Source organism: Strix uralensis, chromosome 4 (genome assembly GCF_047716275.1).
Source record: "Strix uralensis isolate ZFMK-TIS-50842 chromosome 4, bStrUra1, whole genome shotgun sequence".
NCBI classification, from domain to species: domain Eukaryota; kingdom Metazoa; phylum Chordata; class Aves; order Strigiformes; family Strigidae; genus Strix; species Strix uralensis.
The window spans coordinates 84,051,289-84,074,076 of NC_133975.1; the positions used below are offsets into that span (position 1 = coordinate 84,051,289).

General features: G+C 41.1%; 1 protein-coding gene across 1 annotated transcript; it reads left to right on the forward strand.

Annotated features, from left to right (window-relative positions):
- The first annotated feature begins 1,544 nt into the window (after positions 1–1,544).
- Positions 1,545–22,397, forward strand: SPARCL1 (SPARC like 1). Its single transcript, XM_074867507.1, has 11 exons — positions 1,545–1,686; positions 9,824–9,941; positions 10,071–10,124; positions 12,900–14,066; positions 14,773–14,842; positions 15,469–15,587; positions 16,231–16,351; positions 17,114–17,250; positions 18,996–19,144; positions 20,042–20,190; positions 21,599–22,397. The coding sequence occupies exons 2-11, from the start codon at positions 9,888–9,890 to the stop codon at positions 21,625–21,627; spliced, it is 2,049 nt and encodes a 682-aa protein (XP_074723608.1). The 5' UTR covers positions 1,545–1,686; positions 9,824–9,887; the 3' UTR covers positions 21,628–22,397.
- The last annotated feature ends 391 nt before the right edge of the window (positions 22,398–22,788 follow it).

The following is a 22,788-nucleotide window of genomic DNA, read 5'->3' on the forward strand; positions in this document are numbered from 1 at the left end:
TTCTGGGGAGTCACCTGAATATCTATGTTCTATTAGCTGAGCTTCCATAGCTGGAATATTTAAAAATCACAGAAAAACACTTATCTTTGATCCCCCAATAAAGCTAATCTGATAGTACAAAGAGGGATGTTCACGGCACACAACAAAGTTCTGGATAGATAAAACCAGTCATCTTTTAGTAATGCACAACAAAAGAAAAAACAAACGGGAAGTTCTGAAATATCACCACTCCTTTCAGATGCTGACTGGCTGACAGACCAGCAGAATTTCAACTCCAATAAGCATGAATTGGTTTCCAGGCAAAGAAGCAGAGATAAAAGGGGAAGGGATTTAAAGAATTCCTCATGGGGTTTTGTCAAAGTTTTGTTTTCTGCTTGGTCTAGAGAGAGAGGGCTCAGCTGTGATTTCAGGCTCTTTTTTTTTTTTTTTTTAATTTTATTAACAATAAATTTCACAGTTGACTACGTAGAACATGGTAAATTTTCATACATTTTTTACTGTATCTTATCTAATCTTCACAATGTCTATTACCTTTTGTGACAAACAGGGTAGAAGCCAGTAAAACTGTACCCTTAAAAAGAAAAGTTAAAACATTATCTAAAATGACTGAATTTTCAGCATTTGCATTCTTATCATTCATACACTTTATTTCATTTTACTTTAACCTCTCTCCCAATCACATCAGAACAATATGCAAAGCATCCTTGTTAATAAGACATGATATTGGCAGAATGGGAAGTTGGAGGCCTGATCTGCTAATTTTACTGCATATGCCACTGGAAGTGCCTCCGTTCTTACACTGGTTCAGCTGCTCCACTATTTCTGAACTGAGAACCTCCCAGAAAGTATTCCAGTTCAGGAGATGCATTTTCTGGAATGATGAAATGAGGAGAAAAAAAGAAAGATTGAACTCAATACTGAATCATTACAAAACCAAAAGCCACAAAGCATCTGTTGCAGGCAGGCACCGCTTGTAGAGATTTTCACACTTCTACCAGCTTATTCTGTACCATCGCTATCAAACATGTTGCACAGCCATGGCAACAGCTTCAAAACAGATAACTTCTAAGTTATGCAAGACTCTTCAACTGATCCTATTTTTTACATCTTTAATTTAGAGCTTTGCTCTTCACTCCTCTACCTTCCTTTTTACAGGCTTACATGTGCTTACATGTATATTGAAACAACACTGAAAACTTTAGCAAGGACTGGCATCCTCTGTGCTTCACTTTCCCCCAGGCCCACAATGTGATTTCCCCAGCTGATCCCTTAGTTCAGCTCTTCTGGGGTCAGCCAATGCGGCACAAACTACTGCACCCGCTCTCTCTGGCTCCCCTCCTCACAAAAGACTAAATATGTCCTTCCCACACAATGGTTGAACTCCACTGGCCCAGAGCCTGTGAACACTGAATAGTCTTTCTGATTCAATTAATTCAGCAGAATTACACCAGCCCATTACCCCCCGCCTCATCACATGGAAGCTTAGGAGATTGCTTCCTTTATTTTTACCAAGACCAATAGAGCATCATCTTCCTTCACTGAAGCTTACAGCAAAACAAACTTGCTGAGAGAGTCCATATCAGACACCAAAATATATCACAGGAAAAGCAGCAAGATTTTGCAAGGCTCAAGGATTTCCAGTTCATCAGTGGCTAACCAAGAAGGAGCATCTCTTCTACTACTATGGTACCGTTCCTTCTTTATTTTTAATTAAAAACTTAGAATGCCTTGTATCTAACCCTCTGCAATTTTTTTCACTTACTGTGAAATAGCTGCAGCTCTCCTAGAGTATCGTTGCTTGTTTTAAGGATAAATAATTTCAGACATTTATGCCTAGAACAGAAAGAAACGTTCTTTATGAGAGAAAATGCTGTGTAGTTATTGTGTTGATGAAGATGACATTTATCTTACCGCTGGGATCATTATTCTTCCTGTGATCCTGCAAAACAGTAAAGCATTATGCGATAGCCAACAAGAGTCAAGGAAAATACATGCCTCTTGCAGAAACATATGATTATCCAGCTGAAAGCCACAGTGAGACCCAATTTCCCAACACTTGCCCCAATCTCCTGTAATATCAGTTCAGGAACCTTAATCCAATATACAAGGCCACAGAAAGCAGATTCACCCTTCTCTTTTCCCATAATGGAAAGGAAAGATAGAAACTGTGGCTGGTCTTGGAGGAAACTTTCACAAAGGTGTTGATAGAACTGGTAAAAGTCTGTAGCAAATGGGGCCTCCATGAAGGAAATAGAAATTCTGGGAGACCACAAAACCCATCAATTGATATGAAATATAGAAAATAATTCTAGCTACTAATGAGGTCTCATTCTGACCCTTCTCAAATTAAATCAAAGCAGTTCTTTTTGGCTTGAACTGGACTTAAAGTACACAGGGCTCTGGGGAAAAAAAACAAAAACAAAAAACCCACAACAAACAACTAAAGACCCAGATCTCGACAAGTAGAAAATAAAATCAAATGGTAGAAGTGTAATGAATCAACCAACTACATTAAGGTACTGTGAATGGTCTATTTTGAAACGGTTTTATCATGTCCTGAAATACTGTTGTTTGGGGTTTTTTTGCATTCAGCCATCAAGGACTTACAGCCAATGGCTTTTGCAGCTGTAAAACCAGTAACATCAGAGGGATCGATTCTCAGTGGCAGCTATTTACTGGTACAGAATGAGTGGAATAGTTTTATGCTTTGGTATTTATTTTCTTACCGCAATCTCTTCTTTTATTCAGATTGGATCTCAAACGCTGCCTTTTATTTCTATATATGTACACACACAAACCTGCTGATACGCATATATAACATGTATACACACACTCTCACAAGGGCTTTTGAAACAGACTTTGACATAAGAATGTGCTGTACCAGTTGCAGAGTATCACGTATATATCTTGGTTATAGAAAGAACAGACATTGCATGGAGAATTCTACATTTCTACACTCATTAATTTCCCCTTTTTACACAAATACTTGTACACAAACTCCACCCACTCAGAGTATTCGTGCTGTGATCATCACCTGACTACGAGAACTGTATCTCTACAGCATTTATCAGTGAGGATGTGGACATCAGCATTTCTTGCTAACAAGCTTGACATAGCACCAAGCAGAGACTTTTTATAATAATTACAAGACATCTAATTTTATTGCAGTCCAAAAAAGTTTAAACGGGGTGATTTAAAAAAAAAAAAAAAAAAAAATCACATTACATGGTTTCTCAATGATACTTTCGGGATATATGAATGAAAGCTTGATTCTGAGACTTCTCTATCATTTTAATAATTATGAAAATCATAGTGTCTTAGAACATTTCACCTGACTCAAGGTTTTACAAAAGCTTATTATCCAAGTCTCATCTTCATGGAATGAGCAGTCATGCCTATTCTACACAATGAGAAACTGAGTTCCAAAGCTGACCCATTGTCTTCTAGATCTCTCTTCTAAATGTAGCCAACATCCACACTCATTAGTGATGGCTGGGGATTGGGCAACTTCATCTTCTAGAGTTAGGTCTAAGAACAAAAGCCTAGTCCAGTTTTCTGCCAATGCTAGAGCTGAAAGTAGGTCAACCTGCAATTCTTTTGTTAAACATGAAGCATCTGTCACCTTCAGCCACAGCCTTTGCAAGTTAATCACTTCTGGGTGGTGTTTCAAAAAGCAAGAGAACCTGCTAGGTCACAGCTGTGTGAGGTTTGCTATTTCAGTAGCTGACAACAATGCTGAATCAGAAACAAAATACAGAGACAGCAGCAAAGACTGCACTTAGCATCTGTTCTTGAAGTTCTCTCATTTTTGATTAAAGATGCAAACTTCTTGCTATGAGCAATGAGAAACAGAGGACGCTGGTGAAATTCCTGGGTGACTGAGCCTGACTGGTGTAAAAAAATGTATGTGGTACAGCACAGCTGAGAAGGGCAGGAGAGACTAGCAGGTATGCCAGATGTCTAGAGCGCTTGAAACAATGGCAAAAATTATGTCATTGATCAGTATTTCAAGTGACAGTTGACACACTATTAGAATGGCAGCCCTCGTGCAGTCTTCCTGCCAGGGATAAGCTCACAAGGAGTCTCTCTGAGCCCCAAGAGTGCATTGCTTGAGTTGCAGCAAAGATGCCAGCAAGGAGTGAAACAACCCCTGAGCAGTAGTCTCCATAACTGAAGGCTGAAGGACACGAGAAGTCATCTCAGCCAAAACTTGAACTGTTGAGTTCACTTTGGGTTTCCAAACAGAAGACACACAATCATGAGCCTTTAAATGGCACTTTTTAAAATGTGCTTATCATAAGGATAAATGGATATTTAACTTGTGAGGGGAAACTGTTGCTGTTTGCAAGTTCAGCAAAACAAGTAGATGGATAAGCATTCCATCTTTTAAAACTTACTGATGTGTCAGAGGTTTCAGTTACCCCATCATCACAGGTCTGATGGGGAGCGGCTGAGGGAACTGGAGGGGTTTAGTCTGGAGAAGAGGAGGCTGAGGGGAGACCTCATCGCCCCCTACAACTCCCTGAAAGGAGGGTGCAGAGAGCGGGGATGAGTCTCTTGACCCAAGGAACAAGCGCCAGGACAAGAGAGAATGGCCTCAAGCTGCGCCAGGGCAGGGTCAGACTGGCTCTTAGGAAGTATTTCTTTCCAGAAGGGGTTGCTGGGCATTGGAATGGGCTGCCCAGGGCAGGGGGGGAGTCCCCATCCCTGGAGGGGTTGAAGAGTCAAGTTGACCCAGCGCTGAGGGATCTGGTGGAGTTGGGAATGGTCAGTGTGAGGTTCATGGTTGGACTGGAGGAGCTTCAAGGGCTTTTCCAACCGAGATGATTCTGTGATACACTTCTGTAAATCTGATCACAGGCTGAGATGTTGCTCGGCATGCTCAGCAGGCCCCCCGATGCATACAGAGATGCAATGCAGGGCTGCTGCGTGCAGCCCATAGTCAGAGAGGCAACTCCTCTTCATAAAGCAATGCTGCTCAAGTCCTGGCAGAGGCTCTTGTGAGCTGGGTGTACTTTGCTGTGCAGCAGCTGCAGGATCCTACCTTGGCAGGAGCATGGCTCACTCTGTGTTCAATAAGACTGAGTACTCCAAAGCACCCTTAGCTCCATCTCAGCTCAGCAGCTGTGCACTGTCCTCTGGAAAAAGGTTGTTTACTCAGAGCAATTATCACATCCATGTCAAAAAAAGCAATTTTATTTTTCTTCTATTTTAAGCTGAGCAAGATGTATCCTGCTGGAAACCCACTGCAATGGAATAAACAACTAGGAGCTTTTGCCTCCTCCAAATTTCAGGCAAAACATATTCTTCTTTCCAAGCCTGAATGACGGGTGGAGGACCTAGTGGCTGGACACCAGGTGCCCACCAAAGACACTCTATCACCCCCCCTCCTCAGCTCAACAGGAGAGAGAAACAAAAGGCTCAGGGGTCAAGATAAGGACAGGGAGAGATCACTCAGCAATTACCGTCACAGGTAAAACAGATTCAACTTAGGGAAATTAATTTATTACCAGTCAAATCAGAGTAGGGTAATGAGACACCCAGACTTCCTGAGCTTAACTTTTTACTCCCAATTTTCTCTACTGCCTTACCCCACAGCAGCACAGGGAATGGGAGTTGCAGTCAGTTCATTGCACACTGTCTCTGCTGCTGCTCCCTCCTCAGGGGGAGGACTCCTCACATTCATCCCCTGCTCCAGTGTGGGGTCCCTCCCACGGCAGACAGTCCTCCACAAACTCCTCCGATGTGGGTCTTTCCCACAGGGCTGCAGCTCTTCACAAACTGCTCCAGTGTGAAGATCCCTTCCACAGGGTGCGTCCTTGAGGAACAGGCTGCTCCAGCCTGGATTCCCCATGGGGTCACAACTCCTGCCAGGAGCCTGCTCCAGCGTGGGCTCCTCTCTCTCCAAGGGGCCACAGGTCCTGCCAGGAGCCTGCTCCAGCGTGGGCTTCCCATGGGGTCACAGCCTCCTTCAGGCACCCACTTGCTTCGGTGTGGGATCCTCCATGAGCTGCAGGTGGGGATCTGCGCCCCCGTGGACCTCCACGGGCTGCAGGGGACAGCCTGCCTCACCATGGTCTTCACCACGGGCTGCAGGGGAATCTCTGCTCTGGCACCTGGAGAACCTCCTCCCCCTCTTTCTTCACTGACCTTGGTGTCTGCAGAGTCGTTTCTCTCACATGCTCTCACTCCTCTCTTCATCACTGATGGGCTTGGCCTTGGCCAGCAGCAGGTCCATCTCAGAGCCAGCTGGCATTGGCTCTATCTTCTCACAGAAGCAACCCCTATAGCCCCCCACTACCAAAACCTTGCCACGCAAACCCAATACACCTAGTTAGCGTTGCCTTCTCAACACCCCAAGCTGAAATACTGTTAAATTCTTAATTTCTTGGTCAAAAAAAAGAATTCAAGATATTTCATATTTGTCTTTCAGCTAAGTTTTCCTACAGATTTTCCTGCAGAATATAGTGACTGCAGTTCTCTAGGGAGATGTTTGCTTGCTTTTCAAATAGCTTCTTATGTAATAGTTCTTTACTGACAGTTCTATTAATTTTATACGTTACAAAAGCTTGTTTTCAGAAATTCTGTTCTGTAGGACAAATTTGGATATTAAAGCAAGAACAAAGCATCTTCACATTTAGATTCCAGGGTAAAAAAGTAAATGTGACAATTCAGATCCTTGCATCATATGACAATTAGCTAATGCTTCATTTCTTCCATCACCATCATCTTAATTGCCATATATTACATACAACCCACAAGAGCTTTCTCATCTCCACACCTGCATAGGCTGGCTATTCTTTTACTTCAGCAAAAATGACTTTTCCTTTCTAACACTGAAAGACTAAATGAGCAAGTACAAAAATCCCATTGCCATGAACCACCGCTTCTGCAGCAAAAAGGGCTGTAGGCTTGCAAGAAGAGTTCCTTGTGGTTTTTTTTCCCCCCCCTACTAAGAGCTTTACCCTTCAAGCAGTGAATCCCTTGGCTCCTGCTCCACCAAACCACCTAAAAACCTTCACATGGATTACAAGTAGCAAGCAAAAAGGTTCTCCTGGATTCTGACACAAGGTCTTGGCATACTGCACAACCAAGCCTCTAGAGCCTACCTGGAGTGACACCAACAGAAACACTCCTTTCACCCCTGGAGGGCAGAAGGGACCACAGTCCATTGTATAAAGATTTTTTTTTTTTTCCTCCCTGTTGAACTGGTTGTTGTGCTTGACTTTTCAGCCTTCATAACAGTCATCCCACCTTCCCCTACTGCTCTCCCTTCAGGAGGGCCATCAGCATTGAAAAAAAACTCTGTGACTATGGCTACGGAACTTGTCTCAGTTTCCAGCCACCAGTTGCAAACAGCTCCCTGTACTGGCTGCACAATGGGACTGGCATCACAGGAAGGAGAGACAGAATTCCATGGTTAACTTAGAGTAGTCAGGTCCACTATGAGGCACCACCTAAACCTCAAAAATCCTTGCTCTGAAAACAGTGGCAGGAGACACTTACTGCATAGGAATTGGTATTGCTGACATATTCAGGAAGGCAATACTTGCACATGCATTACAGTTTAAGAGTGTGTTTTGAAATGTTACTTAATGTTTGGGGCAGATTATCCTACTGGAGGAAATATAAATCCTTGCAACTCATTTGGACTATCGTGACCAGAAAAAAAAAAAAAAATGCTTAACTAGACTATGCTCCTATACTCTATTCAAGGCAGCCAGACTTTCCTAATAATTAAAGACTTCTGCTTCCCATGAGCCACCGTGGGCTAGTTACCAGGTGAAAAATACAAAGCCCTGTCCTGCCACCTTAACTCAGATTTATTCCAATCACTTTTTCATTATTCGAACAAAGGTGGAAGAGGCAACTTTTACAGTCTGTGACAGAGCCAAATTCAAAAATTGTAATTATAAATAAAACACAACATGCAGAGCTTCTAATTTATAGTTCTCAAAATACTTTACCAAAACAAACACAACAAATGAGATTTTTATTAAAGGAAGCTCAAGTTAAGTGACATGCCCAGAGCTGTGTTGCTTGCCAGGAGTAGAGAGGAACAGAAATCAAGACTACCTAATTCAAATATTTCTTTCCTCAGTCACTTGCCAGGCCTTCAAAAGCACAGTTTCTGGGGCTATACATTAAATTGGATTACGCCTCTGCATTTCTGGCAAGTTGCCTGCATGACCCTCAATCTAACAAAACTTGCCTTGATCTGAAGTGATTGCCCATCCATATACAGCCCAGTGAGGCGTTTTGCATATGATCATTAGTGGATTTTGTTGTATTCTGTCTTTCCCTCTGACAACTTCTTAAACAACTAACTCTGTATGTCAGAGAGATAATAGATAATCAGGATAAGAGATAATTTGGGGACTAAATCAGTTAACTGCAAGAAAAATGGTCTGCACACTAGATATGCCCCACTAATGAAGTACTTTGCTCTTCGTTAACTATAAGATATTGATATTAGATAACATATAACACAGGGATCTTCCAAAGTGTACACTTCAGTTCTAAGCACAGCAGTAGCCAGGCTGCTTTTGCAAGCTTCTACACCAAAAACCAATGTAATGCTCAAAGTCCTTGCTTCACCATTCTGGTTGCCATAAACACAAGCTCCCTTGGAATTCTCCTTTTAGGGTTTTGGGTTCCTCCCCCTCCCCAAGAAAAACTATCTGGGTGAACAACATTTTAGAGCCATACACTGAGCCTCACGTGATTGAATACGGTTGACTTAACTGGTTGAAACCACTGCCAACTTCTTCATATGCCAGGGAGTTCAACCAGCAACAGACATGGTTCTTCAACTCAGAACACGGTGATACTGGTTTCATTAGGAAGCGGGGAGGCAATGAAAAAGGACGTATGTTAGGTGGAAAGTGAAAATATTTTAAAGGGTAGCGGGGGTGAAGACTGAGAAGACAATTTCCAAGGAAGAACAGCCAGTAAAACGACAGCAGAAACAGAAGCAGAGTGAAAATCCTACAGATTCTGTATGAATACAGGAAAAAGAACAGGAAAAAATTAAAAATAATAAGAAAGCAATACAGGAAAAAAAAAAAAGGGGGGGGGGGGGGGGAGAAACAATATGGCTTGTTTATTTTTACTTTTCTCAGTGATACAGCTACAGCTATAGAAGCTTCCAGTTAATGTGCACTGCAAAAGTGAGAAAATTTGCTGTTGACATCCGAGGTAAAAATGAGTCTTTCACTCACATGAGAATATTAGCGTAGACTGAAAAAATTCCTAATGCATTGCATGCTCTTCCAGCCATCCATTTCGCACACTACTGCACAGCAGAGTTGGGTTTGTTGCTTCCGAAGCAGGACTGCACTCCTCTGTCAAGCAGCCTGGATGGCATTTCTGCCCTTTTGAGACCTGCTGAGCAAAACTTCACCACTTTATTCTTCCTACTATAGCCACAAAGGACATCAGCCAGGACACACCTTGGCCATAGAAATGCCACAAACAGGCATTGTCTCAGAACTAAATAAAAAGGGACGTTTTTCACAAAGTAGTATCTCAGAAGACTGGATAAAGACTTACAGGGCTGAACCTACGTATATTCATAACTCTGCCTTTTGGTAACACCACTAGAGTTTGTGAACACAGCATGCAGCTTAAGTCCGGTAGAAGAACAATGACCAAGATGTCCTCTAGATAAGCTGGTGTAACACCTGAGTTTACAACTGGACGCTGGGTGGAAATTTTGTGGGTCTTCAGACTAAGATACAGCAACCACTACATTGCTTCCATCATTCATTTCTAGACCATTATACCCAAATCCTAACTTTATTTCTTTTCATGTTGCTTGCAGAAAGGAAACCTCTAAGCCCTACCACTGTACCATTAACTCTTGTCCTCTACAAGATCTGAAAAGTATGAAGGCTGTAGCTCTCTTCATTTGTCTTGTAGGATCAGCTTTTGCTATTCCAGTAAGTCCTCATCATGCCATTATTACTGGGCACTTAATTTCCCATTCTGTGAATACTCTTATGTTATCCCATTGACCTATACAAGATTTTTATTTACATGCAGCTATTGAATGTATTTGTCTATTCTAGACCCATCCCTTAAATTACAACCTCGGAACCCGTGGACAGAAAACTCCAGAAAAGGTACTTTTCTTTTTCTTTAAACATTAAAAGGCAACCCATATTATTAATCTCAAATATATAAAACACATTAGCACATATATAGTAGTTTGCAAATCGATTTTGGTTAAAAAAATTTAGACTCCCTAGCCCCAAGGATTAGTACCAAGCATCTCATGCCTTGCATATTACATAGCTAGAAACAGCACAGGACAAAATCTAAAGCTCACAACAGAAGTTTTGCTTATTTGAAAGAATTACCTTAAATGAATCCCCACCTACAAACAATAAGCTCCACTGACAGTCGAACTTGTGGTTATTGCTGCTCCAGTAAACAAGGAAGATGCAGTCCTCAATTTGTCATACCAGGTGATCATATACACTCTCAAACATGTAAGAATTTTAGCAACCATATGTTTCATTACTCAAACACAGAGTATTAGATACAGCTCATCTTGGAAAAGTACACGGTGTGTCACAAGCCAGATACCCTGACGGTAACGAGACAGATTACTTCAGCAGCTCTATGCCATACATGCATGCTAATGACAGAGTTCACAATTCCGTATTCATAGTTGATCTAAATTAAAATGTCTTTTTATTGCACCATTCTGGTGAGCATTTGTGGTTCAGACACAACGGACCAAACCAATAGATGTTTTGGAACAACTAAATTCAGAGCATGCTCTGTAGTAAAAAATGCAAAATCCCAACTCTACTCCCAGCTCTAACTCACTCATGTTAACCCTTTTTTTTTTTTTAGTTATGAATTATATTCCACTTTGTGCAGCTTTCCAGATGCATTTCATGTCAATTGGATGGTGCTCTGCATGATGAAAGCCAAAAAATTAACTTTTCCTAATGAAATATCCAGCAGAACAAATTATGGTATAAACACTAGTTTGCAGCCTACAGCTGTCTCCCAGAAACAACTCATACAGAAGACACTTGCATCAAAACAAAACACTGCAATACCCAATGAATCCTCAGTTCTAAGTGAATATGATACACATCTATCAAAGGCCAGCTGCCTCCTAACAGTAGCTAATTACAGCTACACTGACTGAAATTTGACATCATATTAAGAGACCCAAGTATCTTCACAAGCAACTGAGTTTCAAAAGTTTATTTTATCCTAGGGACAAAGGTATAACAAAAAGCAGCAGCTGAAAGCCACATCCAGACACATCTCTGCATTGAGGTTGTGGTGCGTAACGAGGCTTCCTGGCAAGACATGAGACGCATCTTCCTCAAACTACTGCTTCAAATACAGGCACCCATAATAGACAATCTTAATGACTGTTTGGCCTTATATTTTCTAACTTTATAGAACTGGAAGCCCCTCACAGAAGACTGCTTTTTGCTTAAAGTCATATGTTGTACGCAAGTAGTGTCCAAACACACATGTTAAAAAACCCTGTTCTTGAAACTTTTTTAATTTTCAAATTTTCAAATGTTTTAATACCAGCTTAAGATGCTTGGTAACAGATCACTTTTCAGAAGGTCTTCAAGAAATGTGCATATTTAATCTGGAAAAGCTCTTCACTGAATTTCTGTTAGATTTGAGCAAACATACAGTCTTTCCCTGAAAAAGTCAGAGTTGGAAATGACATAGTGAATATATTGCCGAGTACTTTTCCTGCATCAGAAAGTACGCTAGGCAAAAGAAACCTGTAAAACATTCAGATACCACCTTGACATTAGGGAATAGGATATAGCTGATCTGCCAAGAGCCAAATTAATATTTCTAATCCTACCATTTTTTTTTAAATTTGTGTAACTATTTATTAGTGGAGTGTTTGTTTCCAAGCAGTCACGACTCTGCCCACACTAAAGGAAAAGCTATTCCAGCAACTTGGGCACTGAGAGGGTCTCATCTTCATAAATAAACCCCTCAAAAGCTCTAGGGAAAAGCAGCATTAGATGCCGTATAGTAGTAAGCAATAAGCAACACTGAACATCCATAGGTGGTGTTCAGAAATACATTAGGTGTTGCTGCTATTAGAAGTGCCTGTACTCACCCAGCAGCTGCTGTGACACTAACAGCAGCAGAAAGGCAACTGCTGCAGCAACAGCTAAGAGTCATTTTAATACCTGCTTTCTCCTCAAGCATTTGAATGTTTTCCACTGAAGTTACTAGTTTTGCTATTGGCTTGACAGCATGAAAAAAAAAAAAAGCCACTCAAACACCTACAACTCCTGCTAGTGAGCTTATGCTACAGTAGCTGCCACCAAATACAATAGTTCCTGATGAATTCAGCTAGGAAGCAGTGATGCATCAAACTAGATGAATACATTGGTTATGAAATAGTTAAGATGCAGTGAACTCCTCAGGACTTACTACCACAGCACCTTGTAGAAGGTGCTCTCTCCCCCTGCCCCTCTTTCCCAGGCCTCCCATTTATCTGTGTAGGAAGATGAGTATCACATCCTCCTTTCTCTGAGGTAAGTGATAATTACTGCAGCCTACAAGTACCTGAAGTTATGACACAAAATGAGTAATTAAGCCTTTTGAGATTTCACAAGACACCCATATGCATCTATCTCCTATAAGATCTTAAACAGAATTGCATAGACTTCTTCAGAAACTCCAGCAATAAAAGGGACAGAGAAACAAATTTGCTGAGAAATGGAAATTACATCAGCTGTGAATTTCATGCTCTGAGCTAGCTTAAGAGGCACATTTACAAAGAAAACAATGCTTTGCAATAGGAGGCAAGAATAACATTGCGTTGACTTCAAATAAATTCTAAAATCCATTAACCTACCTGTTAAATTTAATTACTTTTTTTTTTTAAGACTGAAGATACTCAACCTGAAGCCCCAAAGGAAGAGAATGCAGGGCATGTAGACAAAGGTGATTTGCTGCTCAGTCACAAAAACCTAAAACCAGAGGTATCAGTACCAGACACTGAGCACAGGGATGAGCCCCAGACCACTAGAAAACAAGGAAGAACTGGTAGTGAGCATCAAGTGAAAAATAGCCTAAAAAGCATCAATTTCCTTGTGCTGCACAACAAACCAGGTTTGGCTTCTGATAACCAGGACAGTGACTCTGGAAGCAGTGGCAGAGAACAGTCCAGCTCTGAGCATTACCAGTTCAGGAGGCATGAGAAACACAGCAATACAGCCAATCAACATGTTCTGGGCAACGCAGAAAATCCCATGGATGCTCTCAGTCTCCATCATGAGCATAACATGTGGAAATACAATAAAAATACAGCTGGCCTATCTGAAAAAAACAGTGAAAGTGATGAAGAAAGTGTGGAAGAAGAGGATGAGGAATGGGGTGAAGGAACTGATTACAGAGAAATGAAGCACAAAGGCCACCAGACAAATCAAAGTAACCACTACGAAAGACAGCAAAATGAAAACAGTATGCAATCTGATGAAATCCTGAGAGATTCCAGTCAGCCAAGCTGGATAACCAAGAGGCATGGTGAGAAATTTAACCTAGAGGAAGAAGAGAGGGAGACCAACCAGAAGCCCAATAAAGAAGAAATCCCCCTCTCTCAAAAAACCCATAATGAAGATCAGAATGACAAGTGGCAAAGCCGAAAGAGGAAAGACAATATTCAAGTAAACTATCAGAGTGATCATGACACAGTGGTGAAAAGACAAGATATAGAGGGCAGTAACATTGATGAGGATGATCATGACAGTGGTGATGTTGATGGCGAAGATGATCTCAGCAATATCTGGAAAGAAGCAGCTTATGAGAAAGAGGAGAGAATCCAGAGCAATGACCAGGAGAGCACCAGTACTGAGCACAAAGGGGAAGGAACCACTGAAGATGACACTGCAGTTCGTAGAGAGACCAAGTATTACCAAGATGTCAAAATTAAAGACCTTATTCACACTGAACAAGATGATTACAATCATAAGCCACCTAATTCTGACAGCGAGCAACAACTGGAAATGAGTAGCTCTGTTCAGAGCATGAATTCAATAGAAAGTGAAGATAAGGTAAATTTTCTTTAAAATAAAGTTGGAATACTAGAAAAAAGTGGGGGGGAACCAGTCCCAAATTTAAATTTCTGATGATGAAAAGGACATTTTGGGAAAAAAAAAAAAACAGGTGTAATAATTTATTAATATGCAGAAGTATCATCTCCCTTTTTATTCACTATTCATCTGGTGTACACTGTGTCACTTCACATATAACACTTAGATGAATTGTACCAGAATGGAAGTCTCACGTAATAGCTCCAGCCCCAATGGGCCGTGTAATGAAACATACACATAAATATGGATACACAAGTACAAAACCCAGAACCAGGTCTCAAGCTGACTAGAAAGCCTGTTCACTCCTCTCTCCCAAAGATTTTAAATACTACCATAAAAAAAGTGAACAGCTTGGAAAGGCAGGGCTAGGGTCCAGCCTCAAGGTGCTATTACTGCATATGCCCAGTACCACAGAACCTCCAGGTGTTCCAGCCTCATTGAGCAACTGCTTCTCTCTCTCCACCTCCTACTTTTTTTTCAAATAACAGAGAACCTTAATACTACCAGAGGCTTTATGCATTTCTCACACATTTTGCATAGCAACCTCTTTCTGCTGCAAGCAAACTGCCTCAGTCAGCTCTATATTTGTACCTGAAAAATTTTTGTCCAAATATTTTTTTCTTCCCAATATTTACCACAACTTCTGCTTATGTTTCTGACCATATAGGTTAAGACTACAGGCAGTTCCCATGGTGAGATGGAAAGTGCAAGCAACAGGAGTGAGAAGGCTCTCCTGGGTAAGCCACAAGCCAAGCCAATCATGTAACTGCTAACTCTCTGCAGCTGGGGAATCTGCTGGTCTGCATTTCTTTTCTGCTTTTGGCAGCACATGATTTCACATGACTGGACTGTGCTTAAGCATAATCCTGCAGGGCAGTTATGTTCCCAGAGAATCCCTTCCATACACCCTTGGATTTACTCATTTGTTTGTGAAAAACATTTGTAGACAGTGCACAAATTTGTGCATCAGTTATACAGGAATGGGAATTACCTTGCATCGAAACCCTTCTGTTTCAGAACAGTAGCTTGAATTCAGCTAGAAGCAGAACAAGTGCCAGTGCTGGATTCAGCAAGGACAGACGGGATATGTTTCACCAAAGGAAGCTGGAAGTGAATGTCAATCCTTATAGAAGAAATAGCTCTTTCTGAGAAATTTATTTCCCCATCCAACTCAAACCTGGGACTGCTAGAAGTCTCACAAAAATTCTCATTTAAAGTTTGGCTTTATTCGATACAAGATCCAGCTGCAGTTTAACAAACTTACAAAAAGCACTTGACGTCTTGGTGAATATCGGGCTGTATTTTGCTTTGACTGTCAGTCCCGTCCCCTCTAACAATCTCTCCTTCTTGCTATGATTGCTAGACCCATGTAGGAACTTCCACTGCAAAAGAGGTAAAGTCTGCCATGCAGACAAACAAGGGAAACCCAGCTGTATTTGCCAAGATCCTGCTGCTTGCCCTTCTACTAAAGACTATGAGCATGTAAGTATTTCATTCAGTGCACAGCATGGGGGAAGTCAACTAAAGTGTTTACAAGATAACATATTCCCCTGCTATTATTTAGAATAATTCTACCCTAAAAAGCATGCAAGTGGGTTTGGGTGATTCCAGTCATTGTAAAAGTACGTATAAAGTACCCAAACTGACTGACTGTAGCTTGAGAATAGTAGATACACAGTAGATACACAGATACAATAGTAGATACACAGATACACATATAGATACACAGTACCTAAAGTGATCTGCTTTACTTAGTCTCTCAGGGATCGTAGCTTTTCCTTGTCACTAAAAGTTCTATTTATCCATTTGATGTTTAGAGCATATACTGTATACTAGTACATATCTGGTGTAATAATCCTGTATCATCGCAGAAACTGTATTAGTACCACACAAAAATAAATTCCTGTCTTGATACTGGGTGTGTAAGTACAGCCAGCTAGCTAATCCTTATGTAGGCATGTACCAACTACAATTTTCAATACTTCTGATCACATGCATTCCCTGTGGGTATACACAACTGCTACACCATATGTTAATGATACTTTTATTATTGTAATGCCTATATGAGTGACCAGAATTCTTCTCAACACTGTGGTGGTGGTTTTGGTTTTTACCCCTCCTCTAGGTCTGTGGTACAGATAATAAGACTTATGATGGCACATGTCAACTCTTTGGCACCAAATGTCAACTTGAAGGGACAAAAATGGGACGCCAGCTGCACCTAGACTATATGGGCTCCTGCAAATGTAAGGCTTGTTTTTCTATAAAGAATTCACCTAGGTATAAAGAGCCAGTAGCCTTAACTACCAGCTAGCCCTAACTTACCTGCTTTCTTCCTGTGTTCTGTCCCTTCTGCATCAACTATCTGCTAATTAAGACCTTCCAACCCTAACAATGTCTGAAAAATCATTTTTTTCCTATAATTAAGGGTATGAAGTATCTGAATCCTAAAAACATCCCTTCCTGTGCTCACACCAATTTGTTGTCAACGCTGTCTTCCCCCTGCACGTGCTCCCATTGCAATAGCATCCGAAGATATTTAATACCTTGACCAGACAGACAGTATGTACAGCCAGTTAATGAAAATGTCCAGTCAAAAAAAAAAAAGAGGGCCAAAAAAACCTATTTGGATGCCAAATGCAGAAATCGGGATCTAAAAGCCAGAACTGTTTTCCAAGCTCTTCAATTGCTACATACCCTGAGAGGAAAGCACACTCCCAGCCAGAATATTCCTTTGCTGTTGAGAACTCTGCTTTCATGCAACTGGCTGGTAAGAATTTCATTGCACAACTCTGCTCAGAAGCTGCACAGATATGTAAAGAGTGTGGCTTGCACAACTGTTTAAGCATATGCACCAAAGAATTGTAGATTTATAGTTTAACCCATTAGTTGCATTCCCAATTTTATGTATTAATAGCTCCATCAATTTTAAGCTTAACTGGAAGGTTGCTAGTGAGAATCAAATCTAACAGATGACTCGTTAACAAAAGCTTTCCTGTTTGGCACAGACATCCCCCACTGTACTGATTATGAAGTGGACCAGTTCCCCCTCCGGATGCGAGACTGGCTCAAAAACATCCTTATGCAGTATTATGAACGTGATCTGGATACTTCCGGATTTCTAACTGAAAAGCAAAGGAGTAAGGTCAGCAATCCTTTTCAAATAAGACCATGCAGTTACATTGCTAGAGCCGAACTAACCATGCGAAAAAAAGTGGTTCACATCTTACAAGTTCTCCCGTTTCCTATGAACATTCCCTTTCTGGTTAAGGCAATTTAGACTCAATTAGACTCACAAGTTGCAAAATACACTTACATGTCCCCTCTCATTTAAGCTGAGACACATTTCTGCTATGACTGTTCCTTTCGTCCAAGCAAATGCAAGCCAAGTATATTACTCTGAAGCTAGTGTCTACAGACAGGAGGCATAAGTCAGAATTAGTGCACACCTAGATAAACATAATTTGCTTGAGAAAACTCAAAAAGAGCTTCTCTTCAGGGACATGCTTTGTGACAAACTTCTTGGAAAGCTCAACTAATATGTAGTGAAGGATGACCCGATTCATGTAGTTAATGCCATTTTCCAAAGGACTTGAGGAAAGTAAGCAGCCATAGCATAAAATGGAAGGACTGGGTATGAATGATTAATTAAAAGACAGAATAAGAGGCAACATCCAGCCAAGAGCTCACCTGTGGAGTGCCACGAGTTGAAAGGACACGGGCCATTCAGCTTTTGTTGAGTGACCTGCAATGGGAAGGTAGGGGACAAAGTCCACTGGCGACGCACAGGTGTGCAGAGGAAGGATGGACTTGGGCTCACCAGGAAGAAAACTGCTCCAGGCCCTCGTGAGACTGAGCAGCCGGGCAGTCACACAGCAGGATTTGAGACAGAATTACAATATAGAGTTTAGGGGACCCTCATGGGGGCAGGGGATCCCTGCCTTGGACCGACCAAAAGTGGCTCCTCTTCTCAAGATACACCCTGCACTTGGCCATCAATCTAAACTACCTGAAAATGGACTCAACAGTTAAGGGTATAGTTTGCACTTTTAAATCCAGCCACACACACTGTCTCTCTACACCATGATATTCAAGGGCTAGAAAATGACACAAGTCTGACACCCAGTTTTAAGAGAAAAGAACTGCTTTCTACCATCCAGTAGACCTGCAGCATCATGCTACATTGGCTTAAAATGGAGTAAGCATATATTTCCGTTCAACTTTTTTTTTTTTTTTTTAGAGAAGGATTTGTGTCAAGTGAATTGGTGACAGTAGTTTGTTTTTGAAGATATAGATGTCATAACTGCCTAAAAAGCCATAGCTATTAGAAAATACTTTAAGTTAAACCAAGTCCTGGGCTGCTCTAATTCTGGAGTAGGAGGTGCATGCAGTAGGTCACAGCAGGTTTACACAAAAATATGTGTGAGAAAAACACCAAAGACTACTTACATAGTTACCAAGAGGAATATTGACCTACCTGGAAATATCTCATACTAAATGGTATGAATGAGATGATTTTTGAGGTGGCTTATTTCACACCAAAAACTGAGTTACTTGCCTCAGGACAGAGGATCAACAAATGTGGTAAAATTGGTTTAAACTCCTACCAATCTGAGGTTACTGCCCTGCTTAGCTGATTCTGACGATTAGGCCACAGGAATTTCACTTCCTTTCTAGTTACTACCAAAGTTGATGTGGACAGCAGCAAAAATCATCTGGACTACTTGAGGCAAGATTTTCATGCTGTTTATGGTCACAAACACTAAAATCCATTTCCCCAGTGGTAATTTATCAAGTTTCATTTCTCCAAACCACCTCACTGCTGGACAGTTCTCTTCAGGACAGATCTCATCTGTAAACAAAACCCATCAATTTCTCTGTTGTGTTCAGGTCAAAAAAATCTACCAGAATGACAAGCGTCTCATGGCTGGCGACCACGCAGTTGAGCTGCTCCTGCATGACTTTGAGAAAAACTATCACATGTATGTGTATCCTGTGCACTGGCAGTTTCATCAGCTTGATCAGCACCCTGTTAACAGGTAAAAAAATAAATCTTTGCAGGTTCAGTTCTGATTTGCTGTTCAAGCTCAGGCTGTTCTACTTTTCTACACCACTCAAAGGATTCGCTACATACAGGACTAGTCCCTCAGATGACAGAAGCCAGTCTCCCCCTCTTTCTAACACAGAACTTTTCTAATTGTTTTGCTGGAGTCATGTCTTAGGTCAGAACCTGCTATCCTCTTGCCTTTCATAATCATCATGTATTACACCTTAAGCTCTACAGTGTCTTAATAGCCACTAATGTCCTGATCCTGGAGGAAAACAAGGCTCATGAGATCCTGTTTCTACTGAAGCTAAGAGCAACAGGCTAAATACAAAGTGCAGAGGTCTGTCAGCAATAATTCACTAGTGAGGTACCCATAGTTTTCAACTAATACTACATAAGTCTCTCAGTTTAAGGAGCAGATATGATAAAACAGCACCAGTGTCACATTTTAGAGGAAACCCCCAGGCTTCTGAGAGCATGACTTAGATTTCAGGCTTTTGGTTATGACACTCAGTGGTGGGATCCACGTTTCAAGACTGCAGGCCTTCAGTACCTCATGCAATCACAGCTATGGTCTTAAAACATAGCTAAGCACCTTTGCAAGCTTGATCTCCTGAAGATTAACGGCAAAACTCCACAACTGATGACTTGGTGAAGAAGTCACAGTAATACTTGCTCTAAAAAAATGTTAGTGAAAAAATACCAGTTAAAACATTTTTGTTTATTGTAATGACCTGCGACAGATTCACTACAGAAGCACCACAACAGAATCCACTAGGGCATCTCTGTCAAAGCCACCATTACCATCTTCTAGCAGCTTAGATTGTCTTTGATGATCCTGATGATTTAATAATGAAGTACAGCTCTACATACCTGCTCTTTCTTTCAGATTATTAACACACTCTGAGCTCGCGCCGTTGAGAGCCTCCCTTGTTCCCATGGAACACTGCATAACCCGTTTCTTCCAAGAGTGTGACGGAGACCAAGACAAACTCATTGCTTTGAAGGAATGGTGCCACTGTTTTGGGATTAAGGAAGGTAAACCTGAAAGAACAGGCAGATGTACAGGACAAAATGTTTCTATCAAGACTAGGCACATTCTCAGACTGCAATGTATGGGAAATCAAAAAAATTGCAGCCAGAAGCTCATGGCTACTGTGCACAGAGGCAAATGGAACAGTAATGACAAGATTGCAAAAGGTGCAAAGCTTTGAATCGTTTTATAAAGACAGGAAAAACTGAGGTAGTTTGTACTAAATATCAAATAATTTCCTGCGTGGTGTCTGAACCTACGTTCTGCATATCTGTCTCTCAAGAAAAACTCTATTTTATGCTTCAGTGCCAAAGGAAAGGCAAAGTGAGCTTGTACTTTTAAATCAGTGGTCAAAGCATATTGACTGAAAGTGCATTTAAACATCTCAAGCCAAGTAGGGAAAACCACCAAGATCTCAAGATCTCTCACTGATCAAGTAACTACGCTCACCTCTAGATTACTATATACAACACAAGTGATGTCATCACGCTGTAGTTGCAGGCCAAACTGTTTATTTTACCTAATCTGTCAGATGCAGCACACGCTCCCACGGTGCCCACCAGACTGCACGCATCAGGAGGCTTAGGCAGAGGCAGGGACAGATTCTGAGTCCTAAATAAGCTCGGCATACATTTGGTTCAGCTCAATCCACATCGAGACTTCTCTAGGAAAGCGAAAAACGAGGTACTACTGCACTGGTGATGTGTCTAGAATTAGGCAGCAGCTCAACAGAAGCTGTCATGATAGCAATTTGAGATTTACATGACTACATTCAACCTAAGCAATCTACCTCCTTCTGATCTAGCCCTGAGTGACAGCTGAACAACACTGCCAGTCATTAAGCAAGGGTAGAAGTAGCACAGGTGGTTAATCCTAGAACAGTTATGTGACAGGAGGTGTTTGGCTAAACATGGGACTGAAGAAATGTGTTCAAAATCCTGCTTAGCAGCTCCCTAATTTTAAGTGGAGGCCAATTCTGGTCAGAGGTCAGACATGCAGAGCCTTCACTCTTCATAGAATTTTTTCCAGCTCTTCTGATGACAATTTACCAGTCACAAACCACGTGTGGAAGTAAGCTGCAAGGAGTTATCATAATACACAGGTACTGCTGCCAATGATTGTTCATCCACAGAAAGGTTTAGGATCAGTCATTTGTGAAGAAGGGGGGGAAAGGGATTCCTGGCTCACAAACAGATCAAGGACACCTAACAGTAGAAACAAGAAAGCACCTACCAGGAAGGATCTAAATGAATGGCTTCTGAATGATAGCAGCAACCAGACTTAATTTTTTAGCAATAGCGCTCCCCTACATGAGCCCTCTAAAACTTCAGCATATCACTTTCTTGATAGTGACACGGGATAAAAATGTCCCTTTGGCATCAAATGTTAATAACATTTTCTTCTTTGTTGCAGAAGACATAAATGAAAATCTCCTGTTCTGAGCCTGGCTGAACAGAATCCCAGTGCTGCATTAAAACTGGTGAAATATGTGAATCCCGTTTATTTCTGTAATTAACAGCTTCATAGTTTTCAAGACAAAGGTGGCATAAGGTTCACTGCATTCTTACCAAATAACACAAGTACAGAAAAGTTCTACATTTGTTAACAGCAGAAAAATTTAACTACTCTAAGTGGTGCATAGCTAAACAATCAGTATTTTCCCATACATGTATACGTGAGCTCTCTGAATCAATAAATAGTACTAACCTGATGACTGAGCTGTTCATGAAACTCTTCGGTAGAATAGCAGGATGTGGATTTTACCATACACTGAAGAAAATTATCTTGAAATAGGACTTGTTTCCTTTACTTACTGTATTGTCAGTTTAACATTCTGCAGAGAAGCCTCAAAAAAAAAAATAAAATTCTACCTAGATATATGGGTTTTGTCAGAACTTTGTCAAAGAAAAGGTGGCAAGGCAACGGTTCAATGGAAACCTCATTGTACATTTAAGAGAGAAGAAACTAGCATGTAGATCACATAAACCAGTCATTAAACCATAATTCATAGAGTGCATGAAAAAATCAGCACTTTTCAGATACTTCTTCCCCTACCTCTTGAAACACAACAGTAAAATAGTATCAAGGCCACAGAGCAGAATTTCTGCTGACAAACTGTAATGAGCTAATTGCATGAGCACGGTAAGTGTGAATGCGTGTCAAAAGTCTGATCAGCAACAGGTCACAAGGAGCAGAGGCTATCATAGCTCCAACACCTCCTTATTCTCCTTAGCAGGCACATTGTTCCTTCCTCTCACAGAAGCACCAACTACTGCTACCATTTTTCCTGAGAGAGAAATGCTAACTGTTTCTTTCACCATCTTCCAACTTTTGCTTGCTTGAAGACAGGCACAATTTAGGCATAAAAAACAGGACAGAATGAGATTATTCCTGAATCCCATTAACTTTGTGATTTTAAACCAAGCACTTCACCAAAAACCAGGCATGCTCTGCTATAAACAAGAAGCCCTAAATGCTACTCCTACAAAGGAAGATCAGAAAACACATTTCCAATGAAAAGAAAATGGGATTCAGAAATGCTGTTTTGGTAGCTCAATTAGAGGAAGTCCACTCACCCCTCACTAATTTGCTGCTCTTAGTCC

Coding starts and splice junctions, on each gene's coding strand:
- SPARCL1 (XM_074867507.1), top strand. CDS start 9,888: ATGAAGGCTGTAGCTCTCTTCATTTGTCTTGTAGGATCAGCTTTTGCT. Junction 10,125..12,899: donor GACAGAAAACTCCAGAAAAG/GTACTTTTCTTT, acceptor TTTTTTTTTAAG/ACTGAAGATACTCAACCTGA. Junction 16,352..17,113: donor CTATATGGGCTCCTGCAAAT/GTAAGGCTTGTT, acceptor TGTTTGGCACAG/ACATCCCCCACTGTACTGAT.